This window comes from Bombina bombina, chromosome 9 (genome assembly GCF_027579735.1).
Source record: "Bombina bombina isolate aBomBom1 chromosome 9, aBomBom1.pri, whole genome shotgun sequence".
In the NCBI taxonomy this organism is placed as follows: domain Eukaryota; kingdom Metazoa; phylum Chordata; class Amphibia; order Anura; family Bombinatoridae; genus Bombina; species Bombina bombina.
Genome location: NC_069507.1, coordinates 223,015,331 through 223,032,036, shown reverse-complemented (window position 1 = coordinate 223,032,036; position 16,706 = coordinate 223,015,331). Strand labels below are relative to the sequence as shown.

Here is a 16,706-nt window from a genome sequence, read left to right as displayed (position 1 = left end):
TGCAACCCACACAGGCTGTACAAGAGAACTAGCCTTATGTCTTGGAGTAATGCATAAATATATAGCCAAAATGCACCAGACAGCCATAGATGTTCATATATTTTAAGCTGATTCCATCTCTCATTTTTAAAGGAACATAGCAGTCAAAATGTAAGTGCATTTCAATTTTTAATAGAATCATTTTGTTCAATATAGTTGTCGAAGCAAATATGCTTCTAGTAAAAGCTATCACTGTTTTATCTGCATGTGCCCCGTGTACCAGCATTTAAAAACAGAACCTGCTCAGAAAGTAGGTTGTGGATCGTAGGATGCAAATTGAGATATTATTGAAATGATGAATGCAGGCTGTTTCATTCCTGGTGCACAGGACATTGCAGCGTGTGTGCATATACTGCTTAAACAGTGATAGCTTTTACTAGAAGCATTCTTACTAATAAGAGTAATGTGACTGATCAACATTTAAATACACTAATGCAGAATTCAGTTTTAAAACCAATCGCCTATATTTAGAGTTTGGCGTTAGCCGTCAAAAGCAGCGTTAAGGGGTCCTAACGCTGCTTTTTAACGCCCACTGGTATTTAGAGTCAGGCAGGAAAGGGTCTAACGCTCACTTTATTTCCGCGACTCGAGGCTACCGCAGATCCCCTTACGTCAATTGCGTATCCTATCTTTTCTATGGGATTTGCCTAACGCTGGTATTACGAGTCTTGAAAGAAGTGAGCGGTACAGCCTCTACCGACAAGACTCCTACCGTCAAAAAAAGTCAGTAGTTAAGAGTTTTATGGGCTAACGCGGGAACATAAAGCTCTTAACTACTGTGCTACAAAGTACACTAACACCCATAAACTACCTATGAATCCCTAAACTGAGGCCCCCCACATTGCAAACCCTATAATAAAAATTTTTAACCCCTAATCTGCCGCTCCGGACACCGCCGCAACCTACATTATACCTATGAACCCCTAATCTGCTGCCCCTAACATCGCCGACACCTACATTATATTTATTAACCCCTAATTTGCCCCCCCCAACGTCGCTGCCACCTACCTACAATTATTAACCCCTAATCTGCCGACCGGACATCGCCGCCACTATCATAAATGTATTAACCCCTAAACCTCCGCACTCCCGGCTCGCAAACACTATAATAAATTGTATTAACCCCTAATCTGCCCTCCCTAACATCGCCTTCACCTACCTACAATTATTAACCCCTAATCTCCCGCCCCCAACGTCGCCGCTACTATAATAAAGTTATTAACCCCTAAACCTAAGTCTAACCCTAACCCTAACACCCCCCTAAGTTAAATATAATTTTAATTTAACTAAATAAATTTACTATAATTAAATAAATTAATCCTATTTGAAACTAAATACTTACCTATAAAATAAACCCGAATATAGCTACAATATAACTAATAGTTACATTGTAGTTATTTTAGCATTTATATTTATTTTACAGGCAACTTTGTATTTATTTTAACTAGGTACAATAGCTATTAAATAGTTAATAACTATTTAATAGCTACCTAGTTAAAATAATTACAAAATTACCTGTAAAATAAATCCTAACCTAAGTTACAAATACACCTAACACTACACTATCAATAAATTAATTAAATAAATTACCTACAATTATCTAAACTAAAATTCAATTAAATAAACTAAACTATATTACAAAAAAACAAACACTAAATTACAGAAAATAAAAAAAGAAATTACAAGAAGTTTAAACTAATTACACCTAATCTAAGCCCCCTAATAAAATAAAAAAGCCCCCCAAAATAATAAAATGCCCTACCCTATCCTAAATTAAAAAGTAATCCGCTCTTTTGCCAGCCCTTAAAAGGGCTTTTTGCGGGGAATTGCACCAAAGTAATCAGCTCTTTTACCTGTAAAGAAAAATACAATACCACCCCAACATTACAACCCACCACCCACATACCCCTACTCTAAAACCCACCCAAACCCCCCTTAAAAAAACCTAACACTAACCCCCTGAAGATCTCCCTACCTTGAGTCGTCTTCACTCAGCCGAGCCGAATTCTTCATCCAAGCGGGGCAAAAAGAGGTCCTCCATCCGGTAGAAGTCTTCATCCAAGCGGGGCAAGAAGAGGTCCTCCATCCGGTAGAAGTCTTCATCCAAGTGGCGTCTTCTATCTTCATCCATCCGGAGCGGAGCGGAGCCATCTTCCATCCAGCCGACGCAGAGCCATCCTCTTCAACCGACGGACTAACGACGAATTACGGTTCCTTTAAGGGATGTCATCCAAGATGGCGTCCCTCGAATTCCGATAGGATTCTATCAGCCAATCGGAATTAAGATAGGAAAAATCTGATTGGCTGATTCAATCAGCCAATCAGATTGAAGTTCAATCGGATTGGCTGATCCAATCAGCCAATCGGATTGACCTCGCATTCTATTGGCTGTTCCGAATATGTTTTTTTTCAAGGGGGGTTTGGGTGGGTTTTAGAGTAGGGGTATGTGGGTGGTGGGTTGTAATGTTGGGGGGGGGGTATTGTATTTTTCTTTACAGGTAAAAGAGCTGATTACTTTGGGACAGGGCATTTTATTATTTTGGGGGGCTTTTTTATTTTATTAGGGGGCTTAGATTAGGTGTAATTAGTTTAAACTTCTTGTAATTTCTTTTTTATTTTCTGTAATTTAGTGTTTGTTTGTTTTTGTAATATAGTTTAGTTTATTTAATTGTATTTTAGTTTAGATAATTGTAGTTAATTTATTTAATTAATTTATTGATAGTGTAGTGTTAGGTGTATTTGTAACTTAGGTTAGGATTTATTTTACAGGTAATTTTGTAATTATTTTAACTAGGTAGCTATTAAATAGTTATTAACTATTTAATAGCTATTGTACCTAGTTAAAATAAATACAAAGTTGCCTGTAAAATAAATATAAATGCTAAAATAGCTACAATGTAACTATTAGTTATATTGTAGCTATATTAGGGTTTATTTTATAGGTAAGTATTTAGTTTTAAATAGGATAAATTTATTTAATTATAGTAAATTTATTTTGTTAAATTAAAATTATATTTAACTAAGGGGGGTGTTAGAGTTAGACTTAGGTTTAGGGATTAATAACTTTATTATAGTAGCGGCGACGTTGGGGACAGGAGATTAGGGGTTAATAATTGTAGGTAGGTGGCAGCGATGTTAGGGAGAGCAGATTAGGGGTTAATACAATTTATTATAGTGTTTGCGAGGCGGGAGTGCAGCGGTTTAGGGGTTAATACATTTATTATAGTGGCGGCGATATCCGGTCGGCAGATTAGGGGTTAATAAGTGTAGGTAGGTGGCGGCGACATTGGGGAGAGCAGATTAGGGGGTAATAAATATAATATAGGTGTCGGCGATGTTAGGGACAGCAGATTAGGGGTTCATAGGGATAATGTAGGTGGCGTTGGTGTCCGGAGCGGCAGATTAGGGGTTAATAATAAAATGCAGGTGTCAGCGATAGCGGGGGCGGCAGATTAGGGGTTAATAAGTGTAAGGCTAGGGGTGTTTAGACTCGGGGGTTCATGTTAGGGTGTTAAGTGTAGACTTAGAAAGTGTTTCCCCATAGGAAACAATGGGGCTGCGTTAGGAGCTGAACGCTGCTTTTTTGCAGGTGTAAGGGTTTTTTTCGGCCAGCTCAGCCCCATTGATTCCTATGGGGAAATCGTGCACAAGCTCGTTTTTCCAGCTTACCGCTACCGTAAGCAACGCTGGTATTGAGGGTTGAAGTGGCGCCAAATTATGCTCAACGCTCACTTTTCAGAGCCTAACGCAGCCATTCAGACAACTCTAAATACCAGCGTTGGCTTAAGGGTGCGCTGGAAAAAAAAGGAGCGTTAGCACAGCGGGTCTTTACCGACAAAACTCTAAATCTAGGCGAATGTCTTTTTTTCTCCAATAAAAATTGCTTTTATAGCAGATATAATTTTGTTTGTATCCCATGTATGTGTCCAAGTAACTCTTATATACTAGCCTGTATAAGATCCCATGGAATCAGTTACATCAAAGATCATGCACCTTTATACAAAAACATTATTTAGTGGTTCACTAGCAAAAAAAAAAAAAAAAAAAAAATATCCAGAGTCCTATAAGTAGAAAGGCTTAATCAGAAAGTCAGGAAAGGGGGGGAATTATAATGATTATATCAGTATCCCACACATACTCCATATGACGATAAATCATACTCATATGTAAAAGTTGTTTGTAAAGATCTGAACTCATTTTAAAGTGTCTACTGAGCAGAAATGTGACCTGTTCTCAGTGACACATGCAGGCCTAGAACTTGCCCAATTTAAACATCTGTGCATTTCTCCTGCATAAAACAATGCTGGCAAACTGTAAATGTAACAAAACAAGAAAGACAGAGCGCAACCTCCTCTGAAGATAAAAGCAATTTATTCCAAAGATGTACTGACGACAAGACACATAAAAGTGTGCATAAACAGCACGTACATAAAACAAGTGAAAATGCAGGCACAAAAAAGTCACCAGTTAGATAAGTCCTCCGTGGGAGTTCTGGAGCTGCAAAGGTTTTTTCTCTCCGCTCTTCTATGTGTTCAATAAGGAGACATTATTGTTCACATAGAACATTCGTCCTCCTTAATACGGGCCACATAAATTCCCGGAACCTGTATGAATAGCCCTAATTGCCGGGGGTCAGTTTATACTGAAACACAGGCTCCATTATCTTTCTTATTGAATGGAATTGAACCATTAACCCTTAGCATGCCGGCTTTGTGAAAGACTTCAAAGATGTGTGTTTCTGTATGTTAGGCTTTAATTATTAGCCAATCAGAAATCTTCACACTGGAGGCGCGTCAAACCCGCCACGCTTAAAAAGGATACATCTATCATGATGAAATCATCTCTTGACAAAGTCGGGTCGTAACCCGACAAAACACGTAGAGTGTCTTGCAAGTTTGAACCAGAGAGGAACAAGAACAGCGTATAGCGGCTTCAGTCAGAGAGCCTGTGACGCTGCGTCTATCACATCCATTTCCGGTGGCGTCCAAACGATTCCTGGTAACAGCTCCTAAATGGTGGACACATAGAAGAGCGGAGAGAAAAAAACCTTTGCAGCTTCAGAACTCCCACGGAGGACTTATCTAACTGGTGACTTTTTTGTGCCTGCATTTTCACTTGTTTTATGTACGTGCTGTTTATGCACACTTTTATGTGTCTTGTCGTCAGTACATCTTTGGAATAAATTGCTTTTATGTTCAGAGGAGGTTGCGCTCTGTCTTTCTTGTTTTGTTATTAGTGTCGATTTTGGGAGCAGGAGCACAGATTTCTGCAACTCTGGACAGAGCAGCATCCTATCCACAACTTCAAACCCTTCCTTGGACTTGGGAAGTATTGTTTGCACAATTACATATTATTTCTAATCTGTATTACAACTTTTTTGTACAGTATTATATATGCCAATTTTGAGCAAAATATATATATATAAATAAGATATGTATGTTTAAATGTGGATTTGAACATTGTTTTTCACATACGGATGTATTTGGTTTAACACAGTTATCGTTATCACACCTAGGTGTAGATTTGATGCGTATACTACTTATTTTAATTCAAGGATTTTTAACTATTTTATATTCAAAGGGTAGAAATTACTTCATATCACGAATTGGTGCTGATTAGCTTTATGAATCAGATCTTGGGTTGAAGTGAGAGAAGCGCAGCCTGTATATTTGTTTTGTTTTAAACTGTAAATGTGCTTTTTTATGTCCTTTCCTTGTGTAGATTCTGGGATCTCACCTGGAGGTCTAAATATTGGAGGGATTATATTGCCAGTATCTGGGTGAAGAGATGCCTGAAAAAATAAAAGACCAGTAAATACAGTAGATTTGCATAATCAACAAATTAATGATAAAAAGACAATACATTAGCACTTTGGCATCTATTTATCAAGCCGTCAACCGCAAATACGCTTGAATTCCGCAGCGTATTTGTGGCGAGCCTGATTCCCCTTAGTTATCAAACCATACAGACCGACAAAAGTAGAATTTTGTAACGTAACATACGATCCGCCGGACTCAGTCAGACACAGATCGATGCTTACGTCATTACAGATGTTCCGAATGCAAATTCGGCACAATCTGACTACTTTTGCTAGTTATCAAATTTCTACCAGGTACGCTCACCACTATTCCGGCCCAGCGTACCTGGTTTTCAATCCGCCGCCCTGGAGGTGGCGGATACCATAGGAATCAATGGGAGTCTGAAAGCAGCGAAAGCTCATGTTCGCTGCTGCCCGATATCCCATTGATTCCTATGGTAATGTTTACACCTAATACCCTAACATGTACCCCGAGTCTAAACACCCCTAATCTGCCGCCCCGCCACCGCCTACATTATACTTATTAACCCCTAATCTGCCCCCCTACACCATACTTATTAACCCCTAATCTGCCCCCCTACACCGCCGCCACCTACATTATACTTATTAACCCCTAATCTGCCCCCCTACACCGCCGCCACCTACATTATACTTATTAACCCCTAATCTGCCCCCCACCTACATTTATTAACCCCTAATCTGCCGCCCCCAACTTCGCCGCCACTATATTAAATTTATTAACCCCTAAACCTAAGTCTAACCCTAACACCCCCTAATTTAAATATAATTTAAATAAATCTAAATAAATATACCTAGCATTAAATAAATTATTCCTATTTAAAACTAAATACTTACTTGTAAAATAAACCCTAAGATAGCTACAATATAACTAATAGTTACATTGTAGCTAGTTTAGGGTTTATTTTTATTTTACAGGCAAGTTTGTATTTATTTTAACTAGGTACAATAGTTATTAAATAGTTATTAACTATTTTTAATAACTTCCTAGTTAAAATAAATACAAATATACCTGTAAAATAAAACCTAACAAGTTACAATTACACCTAACACTACACTATAATTAAATAAATTCCCTAAACTAAATACAATTAAATAAAATTATCTAAAGTACAAAAAAAAACCCCACTAAATTACAGAAAATAATAAACAAATTACAAGATTTTAAAACTAATTACACCTAATCTAATCCCCCTAACAAAATAAAAAAGCCCTACCCTACACTAAATTACAAATAGCCCTTAAAAGGGCCTTTTGCGGGGCATTGCCCCAAAGTAATTAGCTCTTTTAGCTGTAAAAAAAAAAATTACAACCCCCCCCAACATTAAAACCCACCACCCACACAACCAACCCTACTCCAAAACCCGCCCAATCCCCCCTTAAAAAACCTAACACTAACCCCTTGAAGATCACCCTACTGTTAAAAGTCTTCACCCAACCGGGCCGAAGTCCTCAACGAAGCCGGCAGAAGTGGTCCTCCAGACAGGCAGAAGTGGTCCTCCAGATGGGCAGAAGTCTTCATCCAGACGGCATCTTCTATCTTCATCCATCCGGCGGAGCGGCTCCATCTTCAAGACATCCGACGCGGAGCATATTCTTTATCCGACGTCTTCTTGAACAATGACGGTTACTTTAAGTGACGTCATCCAAGATGGTGTCCCTTCAATTCCGATTGAAGTTCAATCCTATTGGCTGATCCAATCAGCCAATAGGATTGAGCTCGCATTCTATTGGCTGTTCCAATCAATGCATCAGCCAATAGGATTTTTCCTACCTTAATTCCGATTGGCTGATAGAATTCTATCAGCCAATCGGAATTGAAGGGACACCATTGGATGACGTCACTTAAAGGAACCGTCATTGTTCAAGAAGACGTCGGATGAAGAGGATGCTCCGCGTCGGATGTCTTGAAGATGGAGCCGCTCCGCGCCGGATGGATGAAGATAGAAGATGCCGTCTGGATGAAGACTTCTGCCTGTCTGGAGGACCACTTCTGCCGGCTTTGTTGAGGACTTCGGCCCGGTTGAGTGAAGACTTCTCACGGTAGGGTGATCTTCAAGGGGTTAGTGTTAGTTTTTTTAAGGGGGGATTGGGTGGGTTTTAGAGTAGGGTTGGTTGTGTGGGTGGTGGGTTTTAATGTTGGGGGGGGTTGTAATTTTTTTTTTACAGGTAAAAGAGCTGATTACTTTGGGGCAATGCCCCGCAAAAGGCCCTTTTAAGGACTATTTGTAATTTAGTGTAGGGTAGGGCTTTTTTTTATTTGGGGGGGCTTTTTTATTTTGTTAGGGGGATTAGATTAGGTGTAATTAGTTTAAAAATCTTGTAATTTGTTTATTATTTTCTGTAATTTAGTGTTTGTTTTTGTATTTTAGATAATTTTATTTAAATTGTATTTAATTGTATTTAGTTTAGGGAATTTATTTAATTATAGTGTAGTGTTAGGTGTAATTGTAACTTAGGTTAGGTTTTATTTTACAGGTATATTTGTATTTATTTTAACTAGGAAGTTATTAACTATTTAATAACTATTGTACCTAGTTAAAATAAATACAAACTTGCCTGTAAAATAAAAATAAACCCTAAGCTAGCTACAATGTAACTATTAGTTATATTGTAGCTATCTTAGGGTTTATTTTACAGGTATTTAGTTTTAAATAGGAATAATTTATTTAATGATAGGAATATTTATTTAGATTTATTTAAATTATATTTAAGTTAGGGGGTGTTAGGGTTAGGGTTAGACTTAGGTTTAGGGGTTAATAAATTTAATATAGTGGCGGCGAAGTTGGGGGCGGCGGTGTAGGGGGGGCAGATTAGGGGTTAATAAATATAATGTAGTGGCGGCGGTGTAGGGGGGGGCAGATTAGGGGTTAATAAGTATAATGTAGGTGGCAGCGGTGTAGGGGGGCAGATTAGGGGTTAATAAATATAATGTAGGTGGCGGTGGGCTCCGGGAGCGGCGGTATAGGGGGTAAAACAGTATAGTATAGTGTGGGTGTTTAGTGACAGGGTACCAATAAAGCTGTGAAAAAGCCGAAGAGCAGCGAGATCGATGACTGTTAGTTAGCAACAGTCCGCTGCTCATCGCCCCGTACTTGGTGCGTGGCTTTTTGACAGCTTTTTTGGTAATTTTGGAGAACGTATTCAGGTCTGCGGCAGCGATGTTAGGCGATCTTAGGCGAGCGTATTGGTGCCGTTGAATGCAAGTAAATTGACGGCTTGATAAATAGATGCCTTAGTCTGAACTTCAAATGAGTAGTAGATTTTTGTTTTCTAACAAATTTCAGTTATGTCTATTTCCACTCCCTCTGTATCATGTGACAGCCATCAGCCAATCACAAATGTATATATGTATATTCTGTGAATTCTTGCACACGCTCAGTAGGAGCTGTTGAATCAAAAAGTGTAAATATAAAAAGACAGTGCACATTTTGTTAATGGAAGTAAATTGGAAAGTTGTTTAAAATTGCATGCTCTATCTGAATCATGAAAGTTTGATTTGACCTGAGTGTCACTTTAATCAGATTCAGTTAAATATCACACATTCCATATAAATAAATGTAACATTAACAACAGAATCTGAATATTTCAAAACCATTGTGTTTCACTTGTAGCACTAAAGATGAATAAGCAAACTATTTGTTTAACCATTTGGTTGTCAGCAAAGTCCACAATGCACACAATGTGCTACAGTTGTGCATGGCAAGGGTTACCCTGAGGAGGCCCCAAGTGTGATACCATTAGTAAGAAAAAAAGTAAAAGTAATTTTCCGCTTGTATGTGTCACCAGAACAATTTAGAAAAGGTGTTCTCAAAAATTAATTGCAATAAAATCTAATCAGTGAATCTGTGCTGCCTTGTTTTTAGTTAATGTCATAAACGATCTGGCATTTGTCTCATATGGAACCGGAGCACAGATCACGCTCTATATCCATATGCAGACAGATGCCTGTAGCTCAGGCAGAGCAGATCTTAGTAGTCACTTGACAGTCAAGACTGCTGGAGCTTAATGCAGCTGCAACGTAAATATAAATTATGCTGTTCGATGGGCTTCGTACACAAGCAATTTTGGCATCTTTGCTCACTATTGGTTTCACCTTAATTGTCCGCACCCATACATATTATACTGTACACCCTTTTTTAACCCCTTAACGACCAGCGTTGTTATGCCCTTAAGGACCAGCGACGTACCCTGTACGTCGCTGCAGTCCTGGGCTTCTCTTTGCCGTGATCTTGCTCAAAATTGCGAGATCGCGCTATTTCTGCATGCCCCACAAGTGGGGCACTGCTGAAATAGATTTGCAGGGTTACCGATGCAGAGTAAAAAATAGAGAAAAGGCAGCACCAGCATTAAATTCAAAAAAACTCACTTTATTCTCTTACAGGCAAAACAAGTGTGACATGGAAAGAACGTCTGACGCGTTTCACGCCCCCTAGTGGCGTTTCAGCAGAGACTACAGGTGTTCCTGAGCATGGCCCTCTTATACTGGGACATATTAATTGCATATTTAACCCCTTAATGTGAAACAAACAAACATTAAAAGTATATGTATTTAACATAAAATATGCTACAGTCTACATTATCCAATATACATTAAAACTGAATCAAAGTAGAAAGAACAATTGTTGTATTTTATTTTATTTGCAGAGTCACTTTGGAAAATGACCTTTAATCAGGATGGTATCTGAGTAATTAATTATTTCTCGTGTCCCCTATTCATAACTTCTGGGGAATTATATTTAATAAGTTTTTATAGATGTTATTATAAATATTATGGTATATACAATATGGATCCACAACAGACATGAACTATTTTTGATACTAAGATATATCTAGATAATTTTTGTAATAAACTGTATTTTTTAGTAGGAAATTTAAAAAAAAATAATATATATATAACTCTTTACATATGGAACCAAAGGGTACTTGTCACATTGCTACATGTTTCCTTCTTATAGTATCCTTTGTCTTTTGTTTTATTGTCTTTTATTTTATTTTATCTGGCTATAGTTAGACTATCCTCATACAAGATGCTAGCTTTTTAATAGCTTTTTTAGGACTTTTTTAATAATTATATGAAGTAGCTTATGTCCCATTCAAGGTTTAGGCCATCAGGAATTCTGGTTTTAAGTTGGTAAATCCAATATAACTCCTTCCTGTCCAAAATTTTGTACCTATTCCCACCTCTGAAAGGGACGTTTGCCACATCAATAATTTTAACCCTAAAATTTTCTTCATTAGTAAAATGAAATAGGTTAAAGTGCCTTGCCACTGTGGAGTCTTTACAATAGTTTTTGATATCATTAGCATGTTCTCTTACTCTCACATTGACCTCCCTCGTCGTTTTTCCTACATATTGGATTTTGCAAAACTTGCATTCCAACAAATACACTGCGAATTTAGTTTTGCAGTTGGCATAAAATGAAATGTTGTACTCCTGTCCATCTACTCGAGACCTAAATGTAGTGGCCCTTTCCATAATATCACATGTCAAACATGTTCTTGCTCCACATTTGAAGCAGCCAGATTTCTTTAGCCAATTATCTCCCCTATTAATAACATTACTCGTAACCATACTGGGAGCTAGCTTAGTGGCCAAAGTTACAGGCTTTTTGGACACAAATCTGCAGTTAGAAACATAATTTTGCAGAATATTATCACCACTTAATATAGACAAATTTTTCTTCAATATTCCAACTATATCAGAAAACTGATTGGTGTATTCTGTTGTAAAAACAATGCTGTTATCGAACTGCAGAGAAGAGTCTTTACTTCCCATAGTTAAGGTCCTCATTTTCAATACTCCTACATCATGTTTGGTCTTTTCCAATTTAATTGGATCATAACCTCTGGCTGTCAATCTCTCAGTGAGTTCATCCGCCTGCTGGGAATATATTTGATCATCATTAGTATTCCTTCGCAGCCTGATGTATTGTCCCCTCAGAATTGCTTTAATTAGATGGGGGGGATGGCACGAGCTCGCATGTAGAATGGTGTTACCAGCTGTTGGTTTGCGAAAAGTTTTAGATACTACCATTCCGGTCTCTGCCACCCCCTCCAGCGTTATATCCAAAAAGTCAATACATCGGCTGCTATAACTTCCCACAAACCTTAGGCTCAACTCATTATTGTCAAGAAAGTTTATAAAATTCTGAAAGTCGTTACCATCCCAGGGCTCATCAATGATCATAATCAGGTCATCAATGAACCTTTTGTAGTGGCGTATATTACCAGTGAACGTTACATTTTCATTGTTATACAAATATTTGGCTTCCCAATACCCTACATATAGATTGGCAAAGCAGGGGGCAAATTTTGCCCCCATTGCCGTACCACAACGCTGAAGGTAAAACTTGCCATCAAATGTCAAGAAATTATGGGTAAGTACAAACTCCAAAATTGCACAAATGTAAACCTTAATCTCTTCTTCATATGCTGTATATTTATCCAAAAAGTATCTCACTGCCAAAATCCCTATATTATGTGGGATTGCCGTGTAAAGGGATACAATGTCAACCACTACCCAACAATAGTTTCTGCCCCATCTAATACTTTCTAGACCTTCCAACAAATGAGATGAGTCTCTTAAATAACTAAACAACTTTTTCACTATCGGCTGTAGTATTGAGTCCAGCCACTCAGAAAGGGGTTCAAGCAAGGACCCAATACCCGATACTATCGGTCTTCCTGGTGGCCGTATTGGATTTTTATGCAATTTGGGCAGATAGTGAAAAAGTGGTGTAATAGGGAATTCAGGTACAAGTACTTCCACATCTTCACGTTTAAACACCCCTAGAAAGATACCATCATCCAATAATGATAATAATTATCGTTTGAAAATAACAGTTGGATTTCCACTTAGAGGGGTGTAAGTACAAGGGTCATTTAATTGGCGCTGGGCTTCATCCAAGTAATCAGTCTTATTCAAAATTACAATATTACCTCCCTTATCGGAGTTTCTGATGACAATACTTTGATTCTCTTTGAGGGAGTCCAGCGCCAACTTTTCTGCCCTAGATAGATTGTTTTTAACCTTCTTTTTTGACCGTGATAGACTCAGGATCTCACGTTCCACTGTCTTTTGGAACAAATTTACTGCACCCCCCCTGAACTGTATGGGGTAAAAATCAGACCCATATTTTTTAGGTCCTTTAGGAGCAGTTTCCTCAGACAATACATCATGGGAGCTCTGTAGGTCTATCATGGTACTTAACATACACGCATCCTGAAAGGATACTTCCTCCTCTAATTGTGTCTGAGTGTTAACCTGTGTCTCAATATTGGAAATGTTGTCATGTTGTAAAGCAAAGAATCTCTTTAGCGTCAGCTTGCGAACAAACCTGTTGACATCTATTAATGTGTTAAATGGCGAAAAATCTCTTGTGGGTGCAAAACCTAAACCCCTACTAAGTACATTAATTTGATCCTGATTCAACACACAAGAAGAGAGATTAATGACACTTAAGTCCAATAGTCCCAGTTTTTGTCTCCTTATTTCTTTTTTCTTTTTGTTTTTTGACCTTCTGACCCGTTTAAAGGGACCTTGGGACCTCTCTTGGACTCTTTCTTGCTACTCCTCTTCTGTTCTCTGGGCTCTTTTGACCTCGTGGATGGACCCTCATTTTCAGTATCATCAGCACTGGTAGCCTGTAGGGAATAAGCAGAAACAGAGGAGGAAGAAGAGGGAGGAGAAGAAGAGGGGGAGGGGGAAGAAGAAGACTCTGCTGATTCTATTTGCTCCTGCTCAGATGACTCCGCTTCAGTTGATGAAAAAACCACTTTTTTAGATGTTTTATTCTTCAAAATGGGTTTTGGATTTTGCTTATCTTCTTTGATATTCTTTTTATTATTCCACCTCCTTCCTTTACCATAATTGGCCTTCCAGGTATTCTTTTGGTTAAATGGCCATTGATATACTCGATTTGTTTCATAATCAAGTCTGTCTCTATTGAATTTCTCTCCCTTGCGTTCAGCAAGAATGGCATCTAATTTGTCAACATGTTCCTTCATTGTTTTTTTCTGTTCTAAGAAATCTTCATGTTGTTCAAATTTCTTTAATTCCTTCTCAATTTCTACCATCCTTTCTTTGAGATTTAGCCTTTTTTGCACCTTACATTTGATGAGTATGTTTAGCAATTTTATAGAGCATTCTGTAAGTGCATCATTCCACTCCTGTATAATCTCAGGGTTTTTCGCCATTTAACACATTAATAGATGTCAACAGGTTTGTTCGCAAGCTGACGCTAAAGAGATTCTTTGCTTTACAACATGACAACATTTCCAATATTGAGACACAGGTTAACACTCAGACACAATTAGAGGAGGAAGTATCCTTTCAGGATGCGTGTATGTTAAGTACCATGATAGACCTACAGAGCTCCCATGATGTATTGTCTGAGGAAACTGCTCCTAAAGGACCTAAAAAATATGGGTCTGATTTTTACCCCATACAGTTCAGGGGGGGTGCAGTAAATTTGTTCCAAAAGACAGTGGAACGTGAGATCCTGAGTCTATCACGGTCAAAAAAGAAGGTTAAAAACAATCTATCTAGGGCAGAAAAGTTGGCGCTGGACTCCCTCAAAGAGAATCAAAGTATTGTCATCAGAAACTCCGATAAGGGAGGTAATATTGTAATTTTGAATAAGACTGATTACTTGGATGAAGCCCAGCGCCAATTAAATGACCCTTGTACTTACACCCCTCTAAGTGGAAATCCAACTGTTATTTTCAAACGATAATTATTATCATTATTGGATGATGGTATCTTTCTAGGGGTGTTTAAACGTGAAGATGTGGAAGTACTTGTACCTGAATTCCCTATTACACCACTTTTTCACTATCTGCCCAAATTGCATAAAAATCCAATACGGCCACCAGGAAGACCGATAGTATCGGGTATTGGGTCCTTGCTTGAACCCCTTTCTGAGTGGCTGGACTCAATACTACAGCCGATAGTGAAAAAGTTGTTTAGTTATTTAAGAGACTCATCTCATTTGTTGGAAGGTCTAGAAAGTATTAGATGGGGCAGAAACTATTGTTGGGTAGTGGTTGACATTGTATCCCTTTACACGGCAATCCCACATAATATAGGGATTTTGGCAGTGAGATACTTTTTGGATAAATATACAGCATATGAAGAAGAGATTAAGGTTTACATTTGTGCAATTTTGGAGTTTGTACTTACCCATAATTTCTTGACATTTGATGGCAAGTTTTACCTTCAGCGTTGTGGTACGGCAATGGGGGCAAAATTTGCCCCCTGCTTTGCCAATCTATATGTAGGGTATTGGGAAGCCAAATATTTGTATAACAATGAAAATGTAACGTTCACTGGTAATATACGCCACTACAAAAGGTTCATTGATGACCTGATTATGATCATTGATGAGCCCTGGGATGGTAACGACTTTCAGAATTTTATAAACTTTCTTGACAATAATGAGTTGAGCCTAAGGTTTGTGGGAAGTTATAGCAGCCGATGTATTGACTTTTTGGATATAACGCTGGAGGGGGTGGCAGAGACCGGAATGGTAGTATCTAAAACTTTTCGCAAACCAACAGCTGGTAACACCATTCTACATGCGAGCTCGTGCCATCCCCCCCATCTAATTAAAGCAATTCTGAGGGGACAATACATCAGGCTGCGAAGGAATACTAATGATGATCAAATATATTCCCAGCAGGCGGATGAACTCACTGAGAGATTGACAGCCAGAGGTTATGATCCAATTAAATTGGAAAAGACCAAACATGATGTAGGAGTATTGAAAATGAGGACCTTAACTATGGGAAGTAAAGACTCTTCTCTGCAGTTCGATAACAGCATTGTTTTTACAACAGAATACACCAATCAGTTTTCTGATATAGTTGGAATATTGAAGAAAAATTTGTCTATATTAAGTGGTGATAATATTCTGCAAAATTATGTTTCTAACTGCAGATTTGTGTCCAAAAAGCCTGTAACTTTGGCCACTAAGCTAGCTCCCAGTATGGTTACGAGTAATGTTATTAATAGGGGAGATAATTGGCTAAAGAAATCTGGCTGCTTCAAATGTGGAGCAAGAACATGTTTGACATGTGATATTATGGAAAGGGCCACTACATTTAGGTCTACAGTAGATGGACAGGAGTACAACATTTCATTTTATGCCAACTGCAAAACTAAATTCGCAGTGTATTTGTTGGAATGCAAGTTTTGCAAAATCCAATATGTAGGAAAAACGACGAGGGAGGTCAATGTGAGAGTAAGAGAACATGCTAATGATATCAAAAACTATTGTAAAGACTCCACAGTGGCAAGGCACTTTAACCTATTTCATTTTACTAATGAAGAAAATTTTAGGGTTAAAATTATTGATGTGGCAAACGTCCCTTTCAGAGGTGGGAATAGGTACAAAATTTTGGACAGGAAGGAGTTATATTGGATTTACCAACTTAAAACCAGAATTCCTGATGGCCTAAACCTTGAATGGGACATAAGCTACTTCATATAATTATTAAAAAAGTCCTAAAAAAGCTATTAAAAAGCTAGCATCTTGTATGAGGATAGTCTAACTATAGCTAGATAAAATAAAATAAAAGACAAAGGATACTATAAGAAGGAAACATGTAGCAATGTGACAAGTACCCTTTGGTTCCATATGTAAAGAGTTATATATATATTATTTTTTTTAAATTTCCTACTAAAAAATACAGTTTATTACAAAAATTATCTAGATATATCTTAGTATCAAAAATAGTTCATGTCTGTTGTGGATCCATATTGTATATACCATAATATTTATAATAACATCTATAAAAACTTATTAAATATAATTCCCCAGAAGTTATG

At 37.9% G+C, this 16,706-nt stretch overlaps 1 protein-coding gene across 2 annotated transcripts in view; it reads right to left on the bottom strand.

Moving 5' to 3' along the window:
• Positions 1–16,706, bottom strand: part of SFXN4 (sideroflexin 4) — an 83,991-nt gene that overhangs the window by 47,278 nt on the left and 20,007 nt on the right. For both annotated transcript variants that reach the window (XM_053692668.1, XM_053692667.1), the window contains exon 5: positions 5,776–5,830. In XM_053692668.1, coding sequence (XP_053548643.1) covers positions 5,776–5,830 — 55 coding nt within the window. The remainder of the gene's footprint in view (positions 1–5,775; positions 5,831–16,706) is intronic.